The following is a 27,426-nucleotide window of genomic DNA, read 5'->3' on the forward strand; positions in this document are numbered from 1 at the left end:
AATACCAAGCCCAATGGTATGTGAAATTCACACATCAGGGTAGGATAGGACCAGTTCCTTTCACTGTGCCGCCTAAGATTTCCCAGTAAGTTCTGATACCAAAAAAAAAACACGACATAACAATGTAGAATCAATGTTAGCTGAAACTAATAAAACTGAATCGTAAAATAGCTGCTGTCATCACTGATAAGCAATTTTTAAGTTTCCATATATGTACTTCAACATGGAAATTACTGGTATTAAAAGTTATCTTATCCTAAAAGCATTCTAACATGGGTGGATATCATAAAAATTTCTTTCTACTTTAATTAAAAATAGATGATTTAGACTTAACCATACTATTGGAGATCACCATTTAAGTACAATATACACATGAAGGTATCTTTTTCCTGAGGAAGAAATATATAAATACCCAAGTTCTTAAAATGGCCGCTGTCCAATATCAGCATTTTTCCAAACCACAGTTATGTGTTATGCAGATGAATGAAATAGCATTTAAAATTTTCCACATAGGTACATTTATCTTTTTCCATGTTATGTAAAATAAAAATTACCTTTGCTCCAATATTGCGTGAAAGGCAACTCATCCACTTGAAGTAATTTTACATTAAAGGTAAATTTTAAATGCATGATTCTTTCCAAAATTTGGATTCTGGGTAGGAGAGGGGAAAGGTAATCTGGTCTTCCTCAGTGGTCAGCAATCAAGAGAGTTAAAACACTTGAAAGTGTTTTAAATGCTTGATGAACAATACCCTAAATTATCTTCTCTCCATTCCATAAAATAGGGCACATACCACCTGGATAATTAAAAGAAAATAATTTTTTACTCCCTGGAAAAATCTGAACAACAGTCTGAAGTACAAAGAAAATCCATTGAAAGCTACACATTATAGTCTTTTTGCAACATCCCATCACACAGAAACTTTTCCCCAGCAATCTAATTTATCAATTTTTTTAATAAAAAACTATGGAAATTACAATATAATACTTAAATTGTAGCAAATAATAACAATCGGAGGAAAGATTGTGTAATTAAGGAATTAATAAATGATGAAATGTAAATATCAACATCCACTGGTTATTCATAGGACCTTTTTTCAAAACTCCTCATTGCCGAGGTCGAAGAGCCACCTCTTTCAAGTGATAATGCTATCATCTGCGGTTGTAAGTGGCTCATATCATATGAATTCTAAGATTCAATCACTGGGAATTATCAAATTCCAACAAACTGCATGAGATGTTGTAACCTTAAACTGAGTCCTCGGCTAAGTGTGCAGTAAAATGCAAAAATTTCAGAGTTGGGATTTATATTATAAGAAAATATCTAACAGTTTCACACAAATTAATTTGAATGCTTTCAGAAAAACTTAAAACCCTTTCATTATTTATCTTCCAAAATTCCTTGAAAATATTCATACTCATAAATACTACCAATAGAAGTCCAAGGTAAGAGGCCTTGAAGAATTTCTTTTATGTGAGTTGTCCAGTCAAATACCACAGAAACTGGAATCTATGATTTTATCAGACAGACATGCAAATAGATTTAATTGGCATATTGATTTCCAATCAAAAAGACCTTGGCTTCAACCAAAGCAGGTAGATAGGGAAATGATCAACCAAATAATGTAAGACATGATAACGGGCATAAAAATACTTCAAATATGTACTCGAGACAACTTTATAGGAAGGACATTGTGTACCTGATTCTGTAACATTAATTGGCCATCATAGAGGCTACATTCATAGTCAATGAAACTAACTAAAGATTGCAAACAATAAGGAAGGTGAATTCTTGAAAGATTAAGGAAGAAACACAATCACATTTTATTCTCTATTATCATGGTTTTCTTATGAAGCAACATCATCAAATGATTCCTCATCATAATTCACCTGATGATGCTTCAAAATTGAACCAGGGTCATGGAGCATTAAATACCATCATGGAAATTTCTGTGTTTTCCAGGTCTTTAAGTCTTCTGAGACATTTTTCAACAAGATGCACTTGAGACTTTTTCCTAGGTTTGTGCTGCCCTTGCTTTTCATAGGGGTCATCGAGTAGGCCTTCTCTTTATAGACTCAATTTTCATAACATTGGTATCTGAAATACATGGGTATTATTTCAGTGATGATTAAATATTCCTAAAAAAATTATCATTTAGTGTGAGGAGGTGAATATGAAAAAGAAAATGCACAGAATAGTTTTAAATTTTTTTTCCAAGTGCATACACATTACACTTCCTCTCCTGGGAAGAAAAATGCATACAACAGTTTTAATAACTACAGTACAAAAGACACCACAAGGGTTTAAAAATTTACTCCAAAAAAATAATACACAAGAATTTGGCACCTCACATATATACTGTCATAGATTCTTTTATCATCCTATTATTTTTACTCTGTTGGACCTGACAGAATTGGTACCACATTGGACACAATTTCTTGACTGTGTCGAACCATGGATCAGGCTCCAACCCCACAAAAATATTTTTCTACACTAATGTTTGGAGTATGCACACATCTAGTTATTTTGAGCGAAAAGATAATATGTGCACAACCTCAATCCATTTTAATAGAAACAAGGAAGAGAAGGATATACATACAAATGATTTCACCTCAAACAAACATCAGAACTTTCAACTTTGTCACCTGCATTCTAAAAATGTACTGAATGCATTAGATTGACTGAATGTACAATGAAGAACCACAATATCACTACACTAAGATAAACTACTTCACAAATACAGAGAAGGCATGGCATTAGTATTCAATGTTCACATGTGAAAGATCCTCAATGGAGTGTACCGACAATGCACTCCAAAAATTAACAGCAATGCCTTCAAAATGGCACAACAGCCTGGATCAGATCTAACAGAGACCACAACTGATTCATGAATAAACATTATTCTATAGCAAATGGCCATTTCATCAACAACTTGTGAAATTAACCTAGTACCTCTTTTATGCAAATGGAAGGTGAGCCATATTCAAATTGCAACAACTGAAACTTACGAACCAAAATAAAATATGATTCAGAAATATATGGATATTAACATTACATCAGTTGGCCAAATAATGCCATTTTCGATAAATAAATACAGAACAGTCACAATCTACATAGTCATGCAGCTGGCACAGAAAAAAATGTGCATCATTCTTTTGAAGCAGGCATATGTAATTAGGAGCACAGCCATTGGGATAATGAGAGGGTTGTTATGCAGAAACCCTTCTCTCCCACTTTCCTTGAATAATCCTTCCAAGAGATATGTGCAAATCTAAAAATTAAAACAAATATATGGAAGGAGGATGGATGTAGATGATTTAAGAGGCCAAAGATGGTATAGACAATGTTTCCCATTGTACCCACCCCCCTCGATGCATAATGCTAACTATGCTACTCACTGCATTAAAAATGTGGATTAACACATGCAACTTAGTTATGATATTTGGGACATCACACCTACTACTAACATATAAAATCCAGATAATATTTGGCTTTCGACTGGTATAAATGGTAGTCCAATTTACACTTAAATTTCAACAAAATGTTTCTAATGATGTAGGCACTTGACAATATTTCATGACTTATTTACATAATGATATATACAAACAAGATTTATTCACCAATTCATCCAACCATATGCATAATTCATTTAATGACATTTTAGTTGACTATATTTTACCATTTAAATCATTAAAGGATTGAATACCAATCTGAAAAACCTACCAGCAGGTTATTATTTAGAAAAACTTGGCTATGCAGGTACACTTATAATAATTTTGATTGATTGATTCAACAAGCTCTACAAATGGAAACACATATGCATATTATCCATTAAATTACAACAACAAAGAATCTATGCAGCTCATTGGTGTGGTGTCTATGGAAAAATTGGCAGCAATATACATTTCAGATTTAACAGAAAAAAATTAAAAAATCTAGAAGAGCATTTCTATCAAAAATGCATAAAATAATTATATGTATATACATTACCAAAGAATTGAACTTTTTTCAAATCAATCAGATTTATTTTGTTCTTTCATCAGCAGGATAAAACTACCATTTTATCATTTACAAGATTTTGCTATTTTTTTACAATCACTTCCGTATAACAACACCTAATGCACAGTTAAAAAGAGTAGCACCAACTTAAAATTAGCAAATTCAGAAAAGCAATAAATGAAAAATATAAAAGCAGATATACATGTGAATGAGAACATCATGACTGAATATGTAGTGTAGTGACCCTGATGAGCATGCAAACACATCAAATGCACATCCTCATGATTCTGAATTAACGACATAAATGTGATCATTCTTACATCCTGTATATCCAACAATTTCATTTTTAAATCATTTAACACACATGCTTAGAGGAACTAAAGCTAAAATTGCAATCTCAAACAAGTTGTTTATTCTTAATTACCAGCATTAGCATATAGCATTATTGCTACATTGACAATGTGATGAACCATATATTTTAAGAACTTACAACACACAGGAACAACTGCCCAAGCAGAGGGATATGTAAATTAACTGACTACAAAAGCAAGTCTTTATAAATTGAAAGAGTAAATAAAACATGCTACACATTTAAAAATAAAACATACATTGATAACAAATGAGGCAAAAATCATCAAATAGGAATGAAATATAATTGCAAACAATTAATAATCCAGCTCTGGTAACAAAATAATAACAACAAGGGGTACAAAAGAGTATTACAAATTGAGGAAAAATTAAAAAGCCAAACTATAACAGAAATAAAACCAAAAGACAAATAGTGAAAAAAGTTTAAATTATCATTCAACAACTTATTTGAATTTTGGGAGACTCCAAAACAATACATTTATCATTGTATCTTATCATGAAACACTTCCATTACAGGAGTGCCCTCATTCAAATATTCACAACCCTGAAAATTAGAATCACGGCACAAAGCAGAAAAATACACATTTTGTAAACATGTAATAAGCACTGAGTCATGCCCATATGCACAGATAAGTGGCACTGAAAATTATATTGTGCAGTGGGATTGTTTTTGTGAGGAACTGCTTTTAAAAGAAACAAATCAGCAATGGCTTCACCATATAAATAAGCCGTTAATGAGTTGCCATAATCCTAAACACATATCAATACATTTAGAGATACATGGCTTCTCTAGATTATGAAATTTTCTCAGGCATTAGGTATCTATGAGTAGATTACAGCTGACTATTGAGAATTTCATCACTTTGTTTTTAGTTGCCAACTATAAATGGATGAAATTCATGTAATGCTCACTTGAAAATCAAAAATATTTTCAAAACACAAATGAGCGATTAAACGAATGGTGAGGTAATCAAGAGAGTGAATGAACATTCATGAGAGTATGAAAGTATAAGAAACACCTGAAAATAATGAAGCCATCACCGAATTTTATGAACTGAAATTCAATCCACGCTGCAAGGGAATTTTGCCCAATTGCTTTAAAATGGGATGAATTCGGTACCTCACTGAATTTCATAAATAAAGAAGTATCATAAATTATCTAATTTAATTTCCTAAGCAAAGCTATTTCCAAAGCAAGTATATACACTGTTAAAGTTATGTATGAAATGTTTTGCTTTGATAGCTAATTTTTAGATCATTGTGGAATTTTGCTACATTCAGCACAAAGCAAATTAAGATGAAATACTTTATTGGCCAGAATATAAGTGAGACTTTCTTCCAAAATCTATCTCTTTGGACAGGAGTGGAGGTCTTCACAATCAAGTTGAAGGTACTGAATACTTAGGATTATGTTAGTTTTACCATATGCAATCATAGTACCTTACATTCAAGCCAATACTGTATAAGAAACACATTTAAAGTACTTGCAGAGCCTTTAAGGGCACACTTTCATTCCAAAAGTAAAGAGAGGCGTCTTCTTGCACAACTTACAGCTGATATCAATTGAAACATGGGCTTTTATATTCTAATGTACCCAAGTTTAGAACCACAGAGACAAATATCTCATTTTTATTGCTAAAAATTCAAGGCATAATTTGATAGTAATTAACACCAATAGATAGGTCCCATTTTTAACATCTACAACCCTGATTTATAATTGTGCAGTGAAAGTTGTAATCCATACCATGAAATGACACTCCAGACAAACCATGTGAAAGTCACTAGTGTCCAGGTAAATTTTCAGGAGTCAAATAACTCCCAATGGCACAACTGATCACATATATCACCTATATCACTCATTTGTTAATATTTGTAGCCTTTATTGAAATTACTCAGACCTAAAATGTATGCCCAGTAGGTAAACGAAAGAATTTTAGATTTCTAACATAAAACTATCTCCACAAATAACAAACTAAGAATATTTAAATTGTTTGCAATTGTTTAGGTCCAAAAACATTTTCTGAAACCCAAGGTTAAGGACCTTATGAGGTATATAGTATATTTCCGAGGCAGAATATGGACAGGCCCAGATGCCCGTTCATTGTGTCCAAGTTAACAGACATCTATCTGTATGCACAAAGCTATCTTGGGCATAAGGGATAAGCAATGAACTAAACATATGAAAAAAAAATAGAAGGCCCTCTAATACTCATTACTTTACCTAAATTTCTGAAAACTATTAGAATTCTGGAGTAGTTTGAACCACAAATCTTCCTTAGACAAAATAAAAAACAAGATGAAATACAGAATCTCAAAGATTTCATTTTTGACCATGAAAAGGGCCAAAGTAATTTTTAGCATTAGGACTTATGATTTTAATGTATTACATTATTTATGCATAAAAATAGGAGTTCCCATTAACTTTTATCTTGAAAACTGATTAGCACCATCACCCTAGCTGACAATTTAGTCTATACACAGAACCACAAAAACAATTATATTGGCAATGAACTTAAATACTGACAAAGAGGTTTCTGGTACCTAAAATTACTTAGAAAAAAGGTCAATTGTGTAAAAAATATGGTTTATGACTTGATGCTTTTGCAAAGTAGAAATATGTACAATGTTCTGAATAAACCTTAAAATCATGAATGACTTAGTTCTCTCTAAAGAGAATGTAATGACCCTTAAGAGTAATAATTAGCCATTTATTAAAACAAAATCATAAAAAAATTAAAAATATGACATTAACTTTACAAAGTGAGTACCAGGATGAAATATAATTATGAAACAGAAATCATAAAAATAAGGCAACACCTTGAGATGCAGTAACTCAAGATTTTTCTGGGAAAACTCCAAGGGCAAAGAAAGCCCCATCAGGAAATCATTTTTTTGGGAAAAATTTGGCTAAAAAGTTAAATATTGGAGGATACACCAAATCTAGATTCTAAGACAACAGAATTTCATGGGAAATGAATAAATTCCGATTGTACTGAAAGCTGGACTGGATGTATAAATCATTATGAGCCAGTTTTAACATGACAACTATATTTTTACTTCTTTACATTTCAAACACATCTCCATCGACAAAAGTGGGTTGGTAACTTTAAAAGTAAATAATGGATTCAGAAAAATATCACTCAAAGAAGTAAGTAATAGAGATAACATTGAAAGTTATGTGCTGATTGCCAGATCTTCAAAATAGAGGTTAACGATTAAGAAGTTTAGCGTCGCCTGCCAGATATTTAAAATAGAGGTTAACGATTTATCAGTAATGCGGGGCCATGTTACAAAAGAACAAAATCATCAAATCTGACAAACATTATTTCAGTGTAACGAGCTGAGAGAAAATTTTCATTTTAGATTAGTTCATACATAATATGACAGTAACTATGAAACGTGTGTGGCATAATGTTCAATACACAATCACTTGTGGATTTTTGGGAATTTCATTTTTGAGATTATGTTGCACCTACAACACCACAATTGAAACTGGTAAAAAGATACCAGGCAATTTCACGGTAGTCTTGATTTTAAAATTACAAGTGAGGAACAACAAATTAGTAGCTTCCTGAAACTGGAAGTTGACGTAATTGGTTTGAACACAGTTTTAGGACTTTTTAGGCATGTGGAAGACATCTTAACATAAGAATAAATAAAAAAATTCTAATACACCTTGAAAATATTATATGATAAAGCTTTGAAAGGTTAAGTAGCAAACGACAAAGATAATTCAGTGTTATTGTGAATTATACCTCATATTATCATGTGGGGTTACAAAGCCCAAAATATTTGTATGTTTCAATAAACAATAAAGTTGGCAAACATATGCAATTTAGATTTACTCCTTCATTAAAATACACACGGTATCACCATTTATGCCATTACATATTGTAAACTATAATGAATATGGCAGTGATGGTATAACAATACCTCAAATTATTGCTGTGAAAAAACAGCAAGACTTGATTTCTGAGGAAGATCACCTATGACACAATGTTTGCAAGATAAATACCTAACTAGAATTATTGCTTGAATACCTTTCACATGTAATGTGTCTGTTTCTTAACCTTGCAGCTCACAGATAGTTCAACTCAGAAGAATTCAGTCTGCATCAAACACCCCAAATATTTGATGACATGATAATAATCTAAGTTTGTCTCTCGATCCTGAAGTCATATGTGAACTGAAAGAAATGAATAAAAAATACTTAATAATGTAGGCAGATATATTCATTCATTCACAATAGATATCATCTAGTATGCATCTGTGCATGTGTATATGTACGTGCATGTATTATTCCAAATATTCAATATACAACATTCTCGAGCATGCCTCTCTGGGCGCCCTCAGCTCCACACACACACACATTCTCATTCATATATATATATATATATATATATATATATATATATATATATATATATATACATACATATTTTTTTTTTAAGGTAATCTACCGGTTAAGGTAGGTTTTTCGATGGACACAACTACCAAACAAATATTTTATTACTCCTAACAAAATACAAAATCCATCATCCTACTCTATATCAGGTCCCTCTTCATCTCTGAGTACTTTCTTCCTCCCTTCATCCCATCCAACATCCCTATCCTGTTCCTTCCCTTTCCTCTTTTGCCCAACATTCTACCCTCTATCACAGTCTTCAACATCCCACAGCCAGTTAACACCCCCTTCATCCACTTTTCCTGCCTCCATAGGATTGCTCCCAACAAACCCCTCTCTTCGCCCACCATACCAAGTACTTCCTCATTTGTTTTCTTCTCTGTCCATTTCACCTTCTCCATTCTTCTCCACACCCACATTTCAAAAGCCTCCAATCTACGTCTATCCTCCTGCTTCAATGACCACGTTTCCGCGCCGTACATAGCTACGCTCCATATCAAAGTTTTTACGAGTCTTTTCTTAACATCCTTACTCAAAGTCCCCGTCATCAACTCCCTCCTCCTTGTGAAAGCCTCTTTGCCTAGCGCAATTCTTCTCCTTACGTCCCTACTACTTTGACCGTGTTGGTCCAAAACACTACCGAGATACGTAAACTGTTCTACCTGCTCTAGTTTTTGCCCTCCTACTTTAATGTTAAGCTTAGCCTTTTTTCTTTCTAGAAAATCGCATAACCTTTGTTTTATTAATATTGATTCTCATCCCATACCTGTCGCACTGAATTTCCAATTCACTCAGCAATGCTTGCAGCCCCTTGGCTGACTGACAAACTAAAGCTTGGTCATCAGCAAACCTAACTGATTTTACGAATCCCCCGCCCACTTTTATTCCTACCTCCAGTTCTTCCCATGCCTCTTTGATCATTTCCTCAGCATACAGGTTGAACAGCAATGGTGATAATGGGCAACCCTGCCTAACACCCCTTCCTAACACTGCCCATCCTGACTCCCCGTTTCCCACCCACACCTGAGCAGTCTGAGACATGTAGAGGTTGCGGATTAGCCTCCTTTCCCTCCAATCTATTCCTATTTTCTGCAATATACTCATTAGTTTTTCCCAATTCACTCTATCAAACGCTTTTTCGAAATCTACGAAACAAGCAAATACCTCCTGGTTGTGTTCTATATTCCTCTCGATTAATAATCTCATTACTGCAATGGCATCACGCGTACTTCTCCCCTTCCTAAACCCAAACTGATCATCCCCTAAGTAATCATTTGCCCTACTCTTTATCCTTTTGTTTATGATCCTGAGAACAACTTTAGCTGCGTGGGATATCAAACTAATTGTCCTATAGTCCTCACATGACGTGGCCTTAACCTTTTTCGGAATCGGAACTAAAACTGCTCTCACAAAGTCTTCCTGCCAGATTTCTTCCTCATAAATACTACAAATCAGCCCATATAGCCTCTTCCTCCCAAACTTTCCTAAACATTTCAATAGTTCCGCGGGAATGTAATCTACCCCCACGGCCTTATTTAGTTTCATCTCCCTTAATAGCATTTCTATCTCTTCGTCTAGTATGCCTGGACCTAAGCTATCTTCCTCTACCTCATGCTCATTTTCAATGTCTAACTTTGTTGGTCTGAGTTCTTTACTATACAGTTCTTCCATATATTCCTTCCATCTCTCTTGGATCTTTCCTGTGTCAACTATTACCTTACCCCCCTCATCTCTAACTGTTAGCATAGCTCTTCCTTTCTTACTTCCCGATAACGATTTAACTTTGCTGTACAGCGCACCGATTTCACCCTTCCTCTGCAGACTTTCCATATCCTCGCACTGCGCCTTCCACCATGCTTCTTTCGCTTTATTTGTTGCCCGCCTCAATTTATTGTTCAATTCTTTGTACTTCATTTTGCCTAATCCTGTATTCATATTCTTCCATTTTCTTCGCTCATCCATCTTTGTAATCATCTCATCCGTGATCCATGGTTTCCTAGTCCTTTTAGCGTTAACGGTTCCAATAGTGTCTTTTGCCGCTTTAGACAACCCCTTCTTGTTCATTTCCCATTTTTCTTCGATAGTACTAAGCCCTTTACCATCCTCCATGATTTTCTCTACCGCCTGTTTGTATTCCTTCCTTTTCAACCCATTTAACGCTTCTACATTCCATTTTCTAACTCGCCGCCCCTGCCTTATCTTTTTGAAACGTACGCTACATTTCATAACAACTAAATTGTGGTCAGAGTCCGCATCCGCTCCCGGGAAGCTGTGGGAATTTATCACACTATTCCTAAACCTGTGTCTAACCAGGATATAATCTAGCTGATATCTTCCTGAGTCACCTGGCATTTTCCATGTATACCTGCGTCTTTTGTGGTGTCTAAACCAAGTGTTGGTGATGACTAACCCCTGTCTCCTGCAGAACTCAACTACTTTCTCTCTGCGGTCATTCCTTGTGCCTAAACCGTAGTCCCCCACCTCATCACCATCTTTTCCTTTGCCTACCGTCGCATTCCAATCCCACATCACTGTCAAATATTTTCCTGCAGCAACACACTCGGTTATGCCCTCTAACTGTTCGTATATCCTATCGACCTCTTCCTCCGTATGGGTGCTCGGTGGCATGTATACCTGAACAATAGCCAAGTTCGTCGGTTCTGCTTCTATCTCTACTAGTAATATTCTGACAGTTGCCCGTTCTATGTTGACTACGCTTCTTCCTACCTCTTCATTTAATACTACGGCTACCCCTCGTTGGCTCCCGTCCCCGCCGTTGTATATTATTTTATTATTATCATTCCAGTAATCCCCGATATCCTTCCATCTTACTTCGCATAGACCTAAAATATTTATACTTCCCCTTTCCATCTCTCGCTTAATATTCTCCAATTTTCCAGTACTCATCATTGTCCTAACATTTCACGTTCCTATTCTAACTAATTTGGTCTTCTTCTCTTGCGTCTTCTGTCCCGCTGCTGTCGGTTTTCCCTTGCAAGGGTTTCGTCGGATGATGACCGCGGAAGCCTTGCCTCTTCTGCTGCCGGGCACGACATCGGCCGATTGGGGCGAGTCCCGAGGTTGCCAGAACTCAAAATCTCTGAAGTGACCACCATATTTATCTTGGGAATGATAATTGAGGTGGTTTCCCGTTGCCTTCCTCAATAGTGTTTTTAACGTGACACCATCACTTACTGGCCGCCGCACTGGGGTCCGACGCCATTGCAGCCGCCTCACCGAGGAACAGACGCTGCGTGGACTACCTTTCGTCTGGCTCCTAACCTTCGACCTATCTGGCATGGGTGACCCTACCAGGAGCAATTTTTATTACTCCCGCCAGCACAGCTCTAGGGGTCATCGGAACGCACAAGCCCTTCCACCACGTCAAGGTTGTAGTCCGGGGAGGGATACATACATATATATACATATATACATATATATATATATATATATATATGTATTATATATATATATGTATATATATATATATATGTATTATATATATATATGTATATATATATATATATGTATATATATACGTATATATATACGTATATATATATATGTATATATATGTATATGTATATGTATGTATATATATATATATATATATATATATATATATATATATATATATATATATATATATATATATATATATATATATATATATATACATACATATATATACATATATACTCATATATACAGAAACATATAAAAGGAAAAGGGATAGGAACACGTATAAAGGACGAACACAATAGAGGTGGGGAAGGCGGAATCGAACGGATCACAAGAGTAAAAATATTTCCTCAACCGGGACTCGAACACCGGATCTTTCCACTTGCCGGGCGGATGCTCTTAACCACTTGAGCTATCGAGGATATGTAATTTACCCTGAGATCCGTGGGTCTTATATGTCGCCAAGCGCCCCGATTCTTTAGCCAAGAGATGGCGTCAGGGGGCTGTTTCACCCACCAAAGGAGAAATAGACAATACACAAGAGGAAAGGCCAGTGGTTAGAATTCATACAACATCATACAGGAAAAGAACAGTGCGTTTCGTGGCACGCATAGCCAGAAGAAAGAGATGAGCTATCCCTTTTCCTTTTATATGTTTCTGTATATATGAGTATTTATTCGCCGTTTGGCGGGATTTCGTGTTTGAATGTGTATTTGGCCAATGTGGCTCATCTCTTTCTTCTGGCTATGCGTGCCACGAAACGCACTGTTCTTTTCCTGTATGATGTTGTATGAATTCTAACCACTGGCCTTTCCTCTTGTGTATTGTCTATTTCTCCTTTGGTGGGTGAAACAGCCCCCTGACGCCATCTCTTGGCTAAAGAATCGGGGCGCTTGGCGACATATAAGACCCACGGATCTCAGGGTAAATTACATATCCTCGATAGCTCAAGTGGTTAAGAGCATCCGCCCGGCAAGTGGAAAGATCCGGTGTTCGAGTCCCGGTTGAGGAAATATTTTTACTCTTGTGATCCGTTCGATTCCGCCTTCCCCACCTCTATTGTGTTCGTCCTTTATACGTGTTCCTATCCCTTTTCCTTTTATATGTTTCTGTATATATGAGTATTTATTCGCCGTTTGGCGGGATTTCGTGTTTGAATGTATATATACATATATATATATATATATATATATATATATATATATATATATATATATATATATATATATATATCTCTGTCTATATGACTGTCTCTCTTGAAGAAAGCCTCTGAGAGGGCCGAAAGCTCGAACAATTTACCGTGTGAGTGTTCTTTTAAATGGGTCTATTCTTTTCTATTTGTGTTATATTGTGTCAGCCCATTATATATATATATCGTAGAGATAAAACTTTTATGGCCATCATTAATGCTTGATGCAAAGAGAGGTGAGATGGGGATTACTGTAGTGATAGTTTGCATTATGAAGTAGAGGGGAAGGTGAGGGGTGGCCATAATATTGAATAAAAAAGTAGGAGGAATCATAGTCAACATAGAGGAAGTGATTGATAGAAAAATAAGTAGAAGTAAAATTTGTGTAATATGTCTTGGGATTCAGACAGATATTGTTTAGACTATATTATGGCTAGGCAAAGATTTAGGGAAGGAATGATTAATTTGCAGCTTCCTAGCAGAGGATGCAGATTCAGATTATTATTTAGTACTGATAAAGTGTAACATCAGATTTTTATGCCGTGTCCGATTTTTATGATGTGCCCTATATTGTTACTGTAAACCAATCCTTGGGCAAATAAAATTATTATTATTATTTAAGTGAATAAAACAGGGAAGGGATTCGAGGAAATGGAATGTAGAAGCATTGATTGGGACAGTAAGAAAGGATTACTCATAGGCAGTAGAGAAATTTATAATTGAAGAAAAAGAACTGCATAATTGATGACTATATAACAATAAGTTTGATTTTTTATGCAGTTCAAGTGGTTCTCAGGATTATCCAAAAGAAGACAAGAGGAGACCAAATGACTGCTCAAGAGATGATCAGATTGGGTTCAGAAAGGAGAGAAACAGAGCACATTTATTGTATTGCGAACATATTATAAAGTGAGAATGCACTGCATTTTGTGAAATAAGTGTTTATATTATTGCAATTTCCACTGTGATTGTGAATAGGTACTCTGCTCTTTCTATTGCCTATTTCAAGTGAACCTTCAAACCCAAGTGCGGCCAGTTCTTTCAACATGCAGTAGAAAATTCTTCCAAAAACAAAACCAGAAAGACCAAATAATAGTCTCATAACTCAGCCTTCAATACAGCTTACGAGAACTACACATATTTACAAAAATCTAAGGAGATAAATGAGTTTTAGATAAAATCGACAGGATCACTACATTTCTTTTGAATTTGAATATCAAATGTTTGAGCTCATCTTTTCTTAAGGCATATTGCTAATTATTTTATAGTTGATTTGAAAATCTTCTAGCTGATTTCACAACATCCCATGACTCTTCCAGGTCAGTAGAGACCAAGATTAATATGAAAAGTTGACATCAATTTGAAATTTTGTTAAATCCTTATCTTCTTATTTACCATAAAAATATAGACAACATAAGTACCACATGAAATAATATCATTTTTGTGTTTTCCAAGTAATTGATAAAGAAACTGGATAATACTACTAAGTTACTAATTTCATCCCACAGCTGAAAAACTTATGAGACAAGGAAAGGTGCTTATAATACAAAAATGTACCAGCCACAACAGATATCTGATTCTAGAGTGAGGTGTTAGAGTGAAAGGAAAATGGTTACTTCGGGATTCTTCTAAAATTCAGTGGTTAATGAGGTATATTTTGACGGGATGGAAATCACTTTTTTACAAATGGCCTGATAATTCTGGATTTTTCATTCCATAAATTCAAAACTTGCCTGACAAATGCACAGCAACCAGCCATAATTCCTTGCATAATCAATACAAATTTACTGAAATATGAAGTGAATGCAACATCAAAAACACACTTTGTTTCTGAAGGAAGCAAGTTGAAAACCAAATGCATATTTAAGCTTGAAGATTACCTAATACTGGGAAATGTGGCCAGAAAATAAAGTTTAACAAGAGTAAAATGAAGGTACTTTGATCGATAAAATACTATGTTTGGACATAAATTACAACAACAGCCTAAAGGAATTTTCAGGCAAGATATTTATTGAAATAGATTAACTTGCTTTGTTCAAGAAAATACAATTATGTAAACCTAAGCACAACACGCGAAGGAGATATTACAAAATATTGAAATCTAAGATATCAGCTAAAATACCAGAGGAATTAGTCAAAAAATTAGAAAAGAATGCTCATTAATGGTGATATTGATTACGAACAGCATTTAAATAGGGTTCCACATAATTATAGGGCTCAATGCAGCTTCTTCCCTTAGCATTTCATAAACACAAGTAAGGAACATAAGGACTTCACAAGTCTATTTAGTGGTAACATTTTAACAAATAAGTGGATCTCGAAATATCTCAGCAGCATTAACAGAATAAAACTGACCAATTCAAATACATATGATATTTATATATTTTTCATTTTCAAATACCTATACAAGGCCTGTCAAAAAAGGAATAGACTTTGAATTTTCCCATGCACATTAGGGATTCCAGGGTAGCAAAACAGCACACAGTGGAAGGAGACCGATTAATGTGCATGCTTGAACAATTTCCCCACCTATTAGCCAGATCTTGCCAGCCGGCTACTGTCATAGAATTGTGAGGGTAAAAAGAAACTTCACACTTCCACAAAAAAGATTTAATGTTTCACGACCATGGTTTTGATGCTGTGAATGAAGGAATTCCACTAAGTTAAACCTGAAACTGTTATGCTGTCATAGAAGTTCATCCCTTTTTGATTTCTCTCAAAATAACTGAATGGCTTATTTTCGTTCAGTCGTAACCATACAATCATGACTCATCTCCAACACAGGATCTACTGGACACTACTAACATATCCTGAATTATTGAACACCATGATAATGGTGTTCAATAAACCCAAGAAAATCAACTCATTCGTCATCTTCATCAGAGAAATCAAAAAGCAATGAACATGTATGATAGCACCTCACTTGGCGGCCAGCAGGCAGCAACTGGCTCACTCATAGTAGGAGTAAGAGTAAAAGAGCATAGGAGGAGTAAGATTAAAACATGCACATTAAGCTGTCTCCTTCCTCATGTGCACAGTGGTGCTACTCTGGCATCACTAATGTGCATTGGAAAATTCAAGGTCTGTCCCTTTTTTAAAAGTCTTGTATGACATATTTTGTGACTGCTTCAATCCTAAATGGACTTTTCCTCAACCATATATAATAATCAGACAGATATTACTTCTATTTTTCTGGCATGAAATAGAATCTGTACTCACCTCTTGCTCTAACTGATATTTTGTCTTGGGCTTGACTGCAGGCAACAGTAACTATAAGTTGAAAATTAAAATGAGTGAAAATGCACAAACAAAACAGCCTAGACATACACATTAATGTAAACAATACACTTTCATTAATACATAAAGAAATACATATATAAATGTAAAAATATTCATTCCACCAAGAGGAGAACAATTTTTCATATGGATAAAGGTAAAGGGATAGACATGCATAAGAGGACAAACACAAGGCCATTGGGGAACACAGAAGGGGGAGGATTTCTACCAGAAAAAAGTCAAAGATAAGAGCATAAGCAAGTCCTGGTCAGAGAAACTAATTTCTACTAGAAATTATCACCCTTCCAACTTTGCAGCTGCAATTGTGTTTGTCCTTAACATGTTTTTCTCTCTCTTTACCCATATGAATATATATTTTATTTTCATGTATTAGGGCTGTGCATGTATTTGTGTGTATACATGTCATTGTAGAATATTACTTCACATTCTCAAGCTTCATTTTTGAATACCTTCAATTATTTGCATGCAATGACTTTAGACAAAGTTTCATGATACTGTTTTTATGCATTTTGTTTCCTTCTGTAATTAGTCCAAAATGTATTATTTCTGGTATTTTCTCTATATTCTTCTATGTAACATGTAATGTCTTAGGAGCATGGTTTTGTATTACTCTCTAAATGGGGCATTAGAAGGTGAATAAAAAAAATAGGTTCAACCACATCAATTAAGGTTGAGATCAGGAAAAAGCAACATGAGTAAATCACCCCAAATGAGGAAGGGTAAGCATTGTGCAAAGAATAAACCTGGATGCAAAAATTAAGAAATTATGATAAAATCTCCCCATTGAGTGTAATAATATTGTGATACAATATCACTAGTGATAGGATAATACTCTTTTAACTTTCAGATACTTGAAGTGTGAGACTTTGGTTTTGAATGCTAGACAATGCTTGAAAGCAATAAAGAACAAGCTTGGAGTGATATATCAGATGTTTGGTGAACAAGAAAAATGTATCAGTAAACTACATATTGTCTACCCAAGTAATATCGGCAAATTAATAGATGTATTAATAATTTACTTGCACTCCCAAATTTTAGAATCTGAAAAATTGAAATGTAGAAATTATTATCTATAATGTCACTTTGCCTTCAAAAAATATTTGAGATATTTTTATAAAAATTTATAATATTTGTATTATTTTATAAGATGTGATACATTTTATAAAATTTATGAAAGGAAAATATTTATGAGATTTTCATCAATCAGTACTTTGACACCTATTATGTGAGTTGTTTCAGTAAGTCCTTAGAAAATCCAAGAGATGACGCTCATAGTAACAGAAAAGGTTTGCTTTCAGTTAGCCTATCTCTCACCACTCTGCTAAAACAGCAGATTAGTGAGAGATAGTTCCAGCTAGATCCTTTACGTGGTTTCATTTTCATAGTCAATTGAACTCACACACTTGCACTCATTTAGAATAATGGAAAAAAATGAGTTTGGTGCCGTGATTAAACAGTTCCATTTAAAAGGCTTAACACCAAAAGTTCTAGAAGTCTAGTTGGGTAAAGTTCGTGGGACATCTGCCGCTGTGTTTTCAACTGTTTACGATTGGATAAAAGAGTTTAAATGTGGCCACACATCCACAAATGATGAAATCCATTTGGGATATTTATTGGAAGTGACTTCCTCAGAAATGATTGATATTATCCACGAAACGGTTTTGAGTGATTGACTATTCAAATTCTGCAAAATAGTTGACGCCACAGGAATATCAAGGTACAGCATTTTCAATTTTGCACGAAAAATTGGGTGTGAGCAATATGTTGGCAAGATAGGTACCGCGTTTGCTCTCAGTCGAAAATAAATGCAATCATGTGATCTACTTGGAGGCTGGTTTGGTCTGGTTTTCCATCAAAATCCTTGCGAGTTTCTGAGATCACACAGAACTGTGGACGAAAGGTGGATACCCTAATCAGTCATGCATGATGATTTAAAAACATTCGGAAACTGATCATGAAAAACTCTATGCACAGTCTGAAAGAGTAGGTTAATTTTGGATGAAGTAGGGGTTGCCTGTATACTAACCAGACAAGGTTTACTAAGCCTTAAACAGAACAGCTTTACTCGCAAGTATATTATTTAAATACATTAGTGTTGAACGATTAAGGTTTGGTTATACCTATTGGAAGATCGTTGCTCTCCTTGGGTATTTTTTTCTAGCTACAGTCTGAATTTTCTAGAAATTTTAAGTAGTCGTAGATATATGGGAAGGTAACGGATGACTAAGGTCCACCGTGGTAGTAGAATAATTTGGGAAAAATGGTAGAGAGAAACCCAGGGTTGCCATTAGCCAACTCTTTACATAAGGTCTCGGGGGTTTACACTTGAACGTCTTATCTCATGATAGGCATACTCCACTCAAAGTGCTCCACGTAGCACCTCAAGGAGAGATCAGAATACCACTCAAAACATTCTGCTACTTAGGATATTCAAGCCTGAGCTCCAAGTATCACAAGTTAGCACATTATCCACCACACCATTCTGATCCCTTTCAAAAAATTTCAACTTTGACACACTGATGATAGAGTTAAATATCATTGATTTAAAAACACTTTTGCTTCATTATTTCTAATTCAAATATGTCTGCATATGTACAATTTTATTTGCTTTAATTTGCTCCACCTTCTTCGGTCAGTATTGAACAAACTTGAATCTCATGCATAAAATTTTACTGCAAATAATACTTACTGTTTGAGGATCTGCAATTTCCACAAAATTAGGATTCAAAATAAATGGAACACCTTCCAGACCTGTAAGCACAAATATATGAGTATTTCATCAGTTAAATGCAATAAATACCTGTATACACATATGTACATCTATTTTACCACAAAAAAGTGATACTCACCCTGGTATGCATTGAGTGTGGCATAGTTCTTTGAGTTTGCATATGTATTGGCAATAGGAGTAACTTGCGGTACTGGAGGAGGGGGCCTTAAAGGGACTAGTGGTGGTGTAGGTGCTGGACGCGTTGGTCGCAATGCAGCAGATAGGATTTCATACTCATGGCTCTCTGGAGGAGAGGTGGACGGGTGGATGGGAACTCTCCTGGCTGCTGACGGAGGAGAGGGACTGTTGGTTTCTGTTGCATGAATGGGTCCAAAGCCATTAGGTGCTGCCATTGGAGGTGAAGGTGTTACACCTTTCACATTTCTGAGACTGTAAAGGATGAAAAAAATTCATCAGTTAAATCTTATGAAGACGCTTTGATTAATTAGCCAAAATAAATAAAATCAACTGCCAAACTACGTATAAGATAAATAACTCGATAAGGTCACTCAATATAAAATATACCATTACATAACAATATCATGTAAAACAAGTCTGGATTTTAAACCATCCCTCAACACTGAATTATGATCAATAACTATTTTGACTCACTTAAAAAACTTACAAATCCTCTTGATGAAGATGCAAAGCAATTGCCCTTTAAAATTAAGTATAAAATTCTTTCATGCATTCAGCTGTGAGCCTGTCCTAGGATAAAGGCTGGGGACATGCCTCTTTTTCTTACTCTTCCAATACTTCCTTTACCGTAAGGGTTGAACCAGAAAACTTTTTCTAATCTTTCATATGTTTGCAATGGCTTTACTAGTTTTTCTTATTCTGCAAAATCTCTTCACGAACACCATACATTTCAAATTCTTTCCTGATGCCTTCAATCATTTTTTTTCCATTTTTTGTGCGAAATATTGCTCAGTAACAATGCAAATTAGTATTTAAGTCTTTTCCTTCGTCATGTTATGTTTTAGTACTCGCTCATGGAACTTAATTTCTCCAGCTTGCACCATATGCTTCCCTCTTCATTTTGCTCTCATATAGCATTCAGATCCATATAAAAGATGGAAATGACTGTAACAAACTTTCAATTGTGTGTTTTTTTCCTATTTCCCCTATATTGTTCCTTTATTGTTACATATAGAGTGTGGCAGTTGTATAAATTATTACAGTAAAACTGCAGGTTAACAAATCCCTCTACTATGAAAACCTCCGCTTCAGGAGCAAACCATTGTGGTCCTGCCAGACTTGTACATATTATAACGCACACATCTTGACCTCTTTCTACCAACTCCCATCTCTACAAAACCTTTGAGCACCAAAGTGGAGAAATTGCCCCATCACTCTGTAGACATCTTTCCTATGAAATACTCCCACTGGATAAATTTTTAGCAGAAGAGTTGGCATTGGAACTACAGCACTGACACATTACACTCTTTCATGCTGGTGGTATTTGCAAGACACTAACTCCAATGCCCAGAGTATCACAATAGATTCTTAACAACTCTGTATTGAACCCTTGCGCAAGGCTTCTGAAGCAAAAGAGCTTTTAGGTATTAAATTCTACCACATAGGTAGACTTGGAGCAACTCAGCAGAACACCAGACCCTCTCCTAAGAAACTGGGCACAGGTATCCTCAACCTATAAGTAATTCCACATGGCTTGAACTCAATATAAATATTATATTGAGTTCAAGCCATCACCTGAAGGTAAGTTCTGGGTAGTTTTGGTAAAACAAACAAAGAATTGCAGACGACAACATTTGTGGAGTAATTGAGCTAGAAATTCTCCATTGAAAAGTATCATTCAATCACCAGATGAGCCTTTATTTTTAAAAATTGTGAGCTAAGAGGTGATGACATAAGTATTCATCATACTGTTAGGAGTAAAGGCGGTTTTGGAAAGTCACATTAGCTGCATATGCAGATGTTGGACCAAATTTCAAGGATCACTCAGAAGCATATGGAAATTTAAAAATAGAAACATTTTTTACCTTAGTGAATCAAGTCAAAAATGACACTAAAGGTATGCTATGCCCGAGCGAATATAAAAAATTCATTTTTTACCAACCCTAGTAGATGAATGTCTCACTGCAATTATATTTAATTTTACTTGTACTAATAGTAATAATATTCTTAACTGAGGTTGTGAGTTGAAAATCTAAGGTTCTTTCAAGGGGCAGCCGTTAGGAATTATTTACATCAACTTACCCATAACCAAGGTTTGGTATAACAGATTGAGCATCAGAGTTTGTGTGAGGGTTCCTCACATCATCACTCATGTTGATTACTTTGTAACATAATGTAAGACCATTGATTTCCCTGGAAGAATAAAAACAAATATTAACATGTAGTTCATCATATACCAGAGCACTCACAATGGCCCATACAATTCATAGTTTGTTGGCCCATACAATTCATATGGTGACATTCATATCATAATTTAGCACTAATAAAATGTAGCATCAGATTCAAAAGGATAACACAGGGAACAAATAAGGAGAACAGGCTGTACTGGAAATTATGAGTGAGGAAAGGAGATGGGTACAATATAAGAAATACACCAAAGAAGGGATATCAAAAGCAGCAAATGAAACTATAGGAAAGCCAAATACAAAAAGGACAAGAGAACCATTGATTACAAACAAGATGATTAGAAAGATAGATGACAGAAGAAATGGAAAACGGCAAAGGAAGAGTTATGGAAAGCAGATGTATAAAGAGCTGAATAATAAACTGAGGTGGCAAACAAATAGAATAAAAGAAGCATGGTGGAAAACAGATTGAGGATATGAAAACATTACAAAGGAATGGTGTAATTGTTGCACTGTACAGGAAGGCAAAAGTATTATTAAGTAGCAAGAGGGGAAAATACATGCAAACAATCAAAGGGTCAAGGCAAAAAATCAATTGAACCAGGGAAAATTCAAGGGAGAAAGGAGGAATATACTCAGAAACTATACAGTTAAGACATTAAGCCAGTTATTTTAAACATAGAAAGAGAATATAATGTATAAGAGGATAGCTTAGGTCCATGCATACTTGATGGCAGGATAGAAAGGGCATTAAGTGAAATTAAAATTAAATGAACTCATTGGAGTATATAGCATACCCGCAGGAGTTAATAATGGAAATGGAAAACATCTAGAAAGAGTTTTCAAGGACTGATTTATAGCATTTATGAGGGAGGAACTTGGCCAGATTATTTCATCATCTCAGTGTTAGTTACACACCCAAAAAGAAAGGGAATGGCAGTGATTAAGAGAGAACATGAGAACTATAAGTTTGATTCGCATGCAGTGAAGTGATTCTCAGGATCACAAAAAAAATGGAGAGAGAATGGCGTGATGCCATTGCAATAATGATATCACTAATAGAGAGTAAAATAGAATACAGCAAGGATGCATTTGTCAGTTTCATAGATTTTGAGAAAGCATTTGATAGCGTAAATTGGGTAGTATTGCTTACTGTATTACAGAAAATTGGAGTAGTTTCAAGGGATAGGAGACTCATCCACAACTAGTACAACTTTCAGGTGTGAGTGGGAGCAGGGGAGTTGAAATCTTAGGAAGTGGGGTAAGAGAGGCATGTTCACCTCTGCTTTTAATGTATACAACAAGGAAATATTTAAAGAGGCATAGGAAGAACTGGAGATAGGAGCGTTTGTGGAGAACTCATAAAATTAGTAGGGTTTCTGGATGATCAAGCCTTGGTTATCCAATGAACCAGGGGTTGTAAAAATTAAGTATCACAATTAATAACCGATCGTAGCACTTTTCCACTTGATAAAATTTTTATTTTCCGACCGGGTTTCAATGTACTACATCATCATCAGGTCACCTGATGATGATGTAATACATTGAAACCCGGTCGTAAAATAAAAATTACATCAAGTAGAAAAGTGCTACGATCAGTTATTCATTATGTTTGACTTCCACCACATCACGCCTGAAGCTACTCAATTTATTAATGAGCGCATTAAAAAGTCAGTGTGATAGGTATGGAATCAAAATAAATGTAAACAAAACAAAGGTTATTCAGTTTTCAAGAAAGTCACTCGTAAATATTAAAATAGGAGTTAATAAACTAGAGCAGGTAGAACAATTTATCTCAGAAGTGTTTAGACCAAATAGATCAATACATATAGCAGGGACAAAAGGAGAAGGATAAAATTAGGCAAAGAAGCTTTCACAAGCAGGGAATTGATGATAAGGACATTGGGTAAGGATTTTAAGAAAATGCTTGTGATAACTTTGATATGGAGCATGGTTTTGTATGGTGCGGAAACGTGGTCATTGAAGTAAGATAATAGCATAGAAAGAAGGTTTTTGAAATGTGAGCAAGGAAAAGGTGAAATGGACAGAAGGGAAAACAAACAATAAAGTGCTAGACAAGGTGGGGGAGGAAAGAAAATTGTTGGGAGAAATCCAAAGGAAGCCTGATGGATACGAAGCATTTGGATTAGCAATGGGATGTTGACGACTGTGATTGAGGGGGTGAACATTAAATAAGGAAGCAATGGGTAGAAATAGGACAAGTATGTTGGATCGAATGAAGGGAGGAAATACGTGTAATTGAAAAGGGGCTTATTATAATGTCGGATGTAAGGTTTTTTGTTAGGAGAGGCAACTATATATATCAATGTACCTTTGTATAGGCTGGGTCCACCCAAAACCTAAGTTAACTGGAAGATTACCAATAATATTTTTAATCCTTGAGGTCACAAATATTTAAAGCTTCCTAGGGTGTTAACCATTATGAGTGAACTGATACCATCCCTCCTCCATATCTGCATGGGCTAGAGAGAGGCCGGCTGATTTCAAATTCCCTAAGCAGTCATCATTCACTCAACCTTTAGGGCCCCACTTCCTCAGCTCTTCCTTTTTCCTCCCATACCCTCCTACCAAGAAATTCTTGCAAGAATCCATCACCCACATAGAAATTCTCATGCCTCCTCCAATACACAAGCCTTCGGATGTAGTGTTTCAAAATTGTATAAGGCAACTGAGTTTTCGAAAATGGTACTGCTAGCCTAAAACAAGTTTGGTTAAGTTTTTATGATGGATATGGTACAATAACATCTTCTCTATTTTTCAATAAATTAAATCTTGTAGGAAAATTAGGCTTAGGAGATATTTATTTACAAATAAAATAATAATTTTTCTTTAAAATCTCACCTCCCCAAACATTGAATGTTAGGCATTCTAATTGTCACTTACAAGCAAAAAAACTTCCTTATTTCAAATAGGGATGCATTACAAATGATGAAATTTAGCTTGTACATTGAAAATGAAATGTTAATTCTACTACAAAATGGAGAAACACTTTCTCTGTATTTTACTCCATCACAAATTATCCAATATTAATATTACACATTTTGAACTTAAGCAATTCAAAATTTTCATTAAAAGTGCAAAAATGTATGTCAATTTTTCCTTGATGCAGGGTACATTTCAGGAGAATTCATTGTGTTTCATTGATGGAAACTTAGGGACTATGACGGTGTGAAGGAAGTTATGTTCCATGTGTTTGCATGTATATAAATATTTGGTTAGTTAACTGTGGCAAATTACTGGAGAAAAATTAAAAAAATTAAGATCTTTGTTCAATATTTCATTGAATTCAATAATTTTTCAAGACATTGAAAAATGCTTTCTCTTGTAGTGATGAAATAGAAAAAATCTAATATACTTAATATACTATAACATTAGAGGAACTTACCCAGCCCTTGTAAAGCCTTCAGGAGCTTTCTTGCTACGACTAAGGACAATAATATCTGTAACAGCACAAGATGCTAGATTTCTTTTGGCCAATCGGTAACATAATTGTCTCTTGCGCCATGCCTTTTGTTCTAGTAATGAAAAAACTTCCATTAATCTCCTGATTGTGAACTATGGAAATTATAACATACCTAATAAATTTTGACAGAGAATAATGTGTAGAGACAAAGAAATTTGACATTTGTTAATATTCAATGTGCCATAAATGAAAAAAAAAAATATCAATAAAAATTAAGCATTAGCCTTTAAGCACTGCAGGTTTAAATTATTTTTATTAGGCACATACATACCTGAGTCTATGGTACGTGGTAGTAAGGAATACCCATCAGGAGGCATTTCTTTGTCATTGATGATGATCACAGACTGAACAATGTAATCTGTAGCTGGAGGGGGAGGAGGGCCATTTCCACCAAACTGAATACCTCCAATGCCTTCTGTCTTTGACAAGCAGATATAGCGAGTCTTGCGGCCAAAAAAACCCTCCCTCCATAGGTCAGCATCAGAATCCTGATCATGTGTACGGGAGACCTAAAGATTTCACAAGATTAAGATAAGTGCTACATTCACCCCGACTCATCCTTTGCCCAACATTTATATACATAAATTCCATATTTATACAGAAAAACAAAATCATCTGCTCAACATATCTAATCTGAGGCAATATGATGCAAACCAAATGTTCATTACAGCAATCACCATGAAATAAAATCCATATTTCAAATTGGAGAACTGCCTCTTTTGGCATGTATTAGTTTATTTATGTTTGTTGGGCTGTAAATTGGCTTTAATACAATTTCATAGGCCTTTTGCGATAACTTTAAAATGATTTTTAGTATGATTATACTTAGTGTCAGATTTCTTCAATACTCTTACTGTATTCTCTTTGAGGGCAGTTAAAAGAAATTTAGAACCGGTGACAGAAAACGAGGGATAACTTTAACTACCTTAGCACAGGTAGGTGACCCTATGAAGATAGATAGATGAAATACCTATCTGGATTGGTTTCCTGATTACGGAGCACATCTTTAATTGGTTTTTGATAAGTGAACTACGTATAACCTCGCAATTACAAGATGGCCTGAGGCCCGGCAGGATTCTAGTACATCTACCAAGAGCATCAACTACCTTGACCAACCCCATTCAATAAAGGAAAGGGTTGGAGATATGACAGTAAGTCAACTAATGAATGACAGCTTAATAGAGTGTTGCAAGTGCTTTATACGTCATAAAATTTACCACAGCCATAAAACTAAGCTAACATTCCGGTTTCTTATCTCACTGATGGTTGAATTATATGTACCATATGATATCAATTGTTTCCTCAAAGTGACATCATATATGCTAGAAAGTGAAGCATGGTTTCAAACATCAATATCAATAGAAAATTTACTACTTAGCCGTACAATTATTGAAAATGGGTAAATTAAAACATTCTATTTCTTCTACTTATAACACTTTGTTCCTTATTAAGAAGACATTAGAATAATTTTCTTTAACTCTTCGCATATTTTAAAGAATTTAATGTCACACCTCATTAAACAGTCATCTTGCAGGCTATGTCCGCAAAAAATAATCAAGAACGAATTCGTAATTTTCAGGACCACAATATTTAAAAGGTTAACTATTTACTTTTTTCTGCTCTAGAGGTTAATAAATAAGGTACTCACAACTATGTATCCCGGTGGACATTTGTCAGGATCTGACACTATACCAATGGCCGTAATGGGCCTATCATCAGGCAATGTACTGTACACTTGATGCATCATATTTCCTCGTTCGTGGGATTATTCACCGCAGTGGCACTTTCAACATAACCAATTTTCACAATTCCTATTAAGTCTCTCCCTCACTCGACGTATTTACCCGTAGCGTACACATTCTAATCATTGAGAAACAAATAATATGAATGCTGCATTACAAAACTTAGTTCCACAATGAATAACATTCGAACAAAAGTATTCCAATAATGCCATCAGACGAGAACAGCTGCACTGTAACTGATTCAAAACAATGGACAATCAGTTACAAAAACCTTCCCCAAGTTCAACGCTTTTAAAGTCTTTATCACATTACCCACAATAGCATGCTGGAACTCATAATTAATAACATTAATGACGATTACATCGTCCTTTCTACCCGTGACCA

General features: G+C 35.0%; 1 protein-coding gene across 4 annotated transcripts; it reads right to left on the reverse strand.

The window, feature by feature from the left end:
- Positions 1-720: 720 nt before the first annotated feature.
- Mvb12 (multivesicular body subunit 12-like Mvb12) lies at positions 721-27,426 on the reverse strand. 4 transcript variants are annotated; one of them, XR_011702026.1, is made up of 9 exons: positions 26,949-27,426; positions 25,572-25,809; positions 25,223-25,352; positions 21,713-21,823; positions 19,572-19,882; positions 19,412-19,473; positions 16,645-16,695; positions 8,410-8,555; positions 721-797 (listed from the first exon to the last, which is right to left on the reverse strand). XR_011702026.1 is itself a non-coding variant. In XM_071591290.1 (8 exons), exons 1-8 carry the CDS (start codon positions 27,045-27,047, stop codon positions 8,520-8,522), a joined length of 1,038 nt encoding a protein of 345 aa, XP_071447391.1. In that variant the 5' UTR covers positions 27,048-27,426; the 3' UTR covers positions 2,197-8,519. The 4 variants fall into 4 exon arrangements, 1 of the variants encoding a protein (XP_071447391.1); XR_011702025.1 differs by lacking the exon at positions 721-797 and adding an exon at positions 1,896-2,098; XR_011702027.1 differs by lacking the exon at positions 721-797 and adding an exon at positions 15,159-15,212 and having other exon boundaries at positions 2,197-8,555.

This window comes from Hetaerina americana, unplaced genomic scaffold (genome assembly GCF_022747635.1).
Source record: "Hetaerina americana unplaced genomic scaffold, ioHetAmer1.1.p SCAF_1, whole genome shotgun sequence".
Lineage (NCBI taxonomy): Eukaryota > Metazoa > Arthropoda > Insecta > Odonata > Calopterygidae > Hetaerina > Hetaerina americana.

Excerpts from the sequence above, each read along its gene's own strand:
- Mvb12 (XM_071591290.1), bottom strand. The coding sequence starts at position 27,047 with ATGATGCATCAAGTGTACAGTACATTGCCTGATGATAGGCCCATTACG. Across the intron at positions 25,810-26,948 it reads GTCCACCGGGATACATAGTT|GTCTCCCGTACACATGATCA; the intron begins GTGAGTACCTTA and ends TGAAATCTTTAG. Across the intron at positions 19,474-19,571 it reads CACACTCAATGCATACCAGG|GTCTGGAAGGTGTTCCATTT; the intron begins GTGAGTATCACT and ends TTGTGCTTACAG.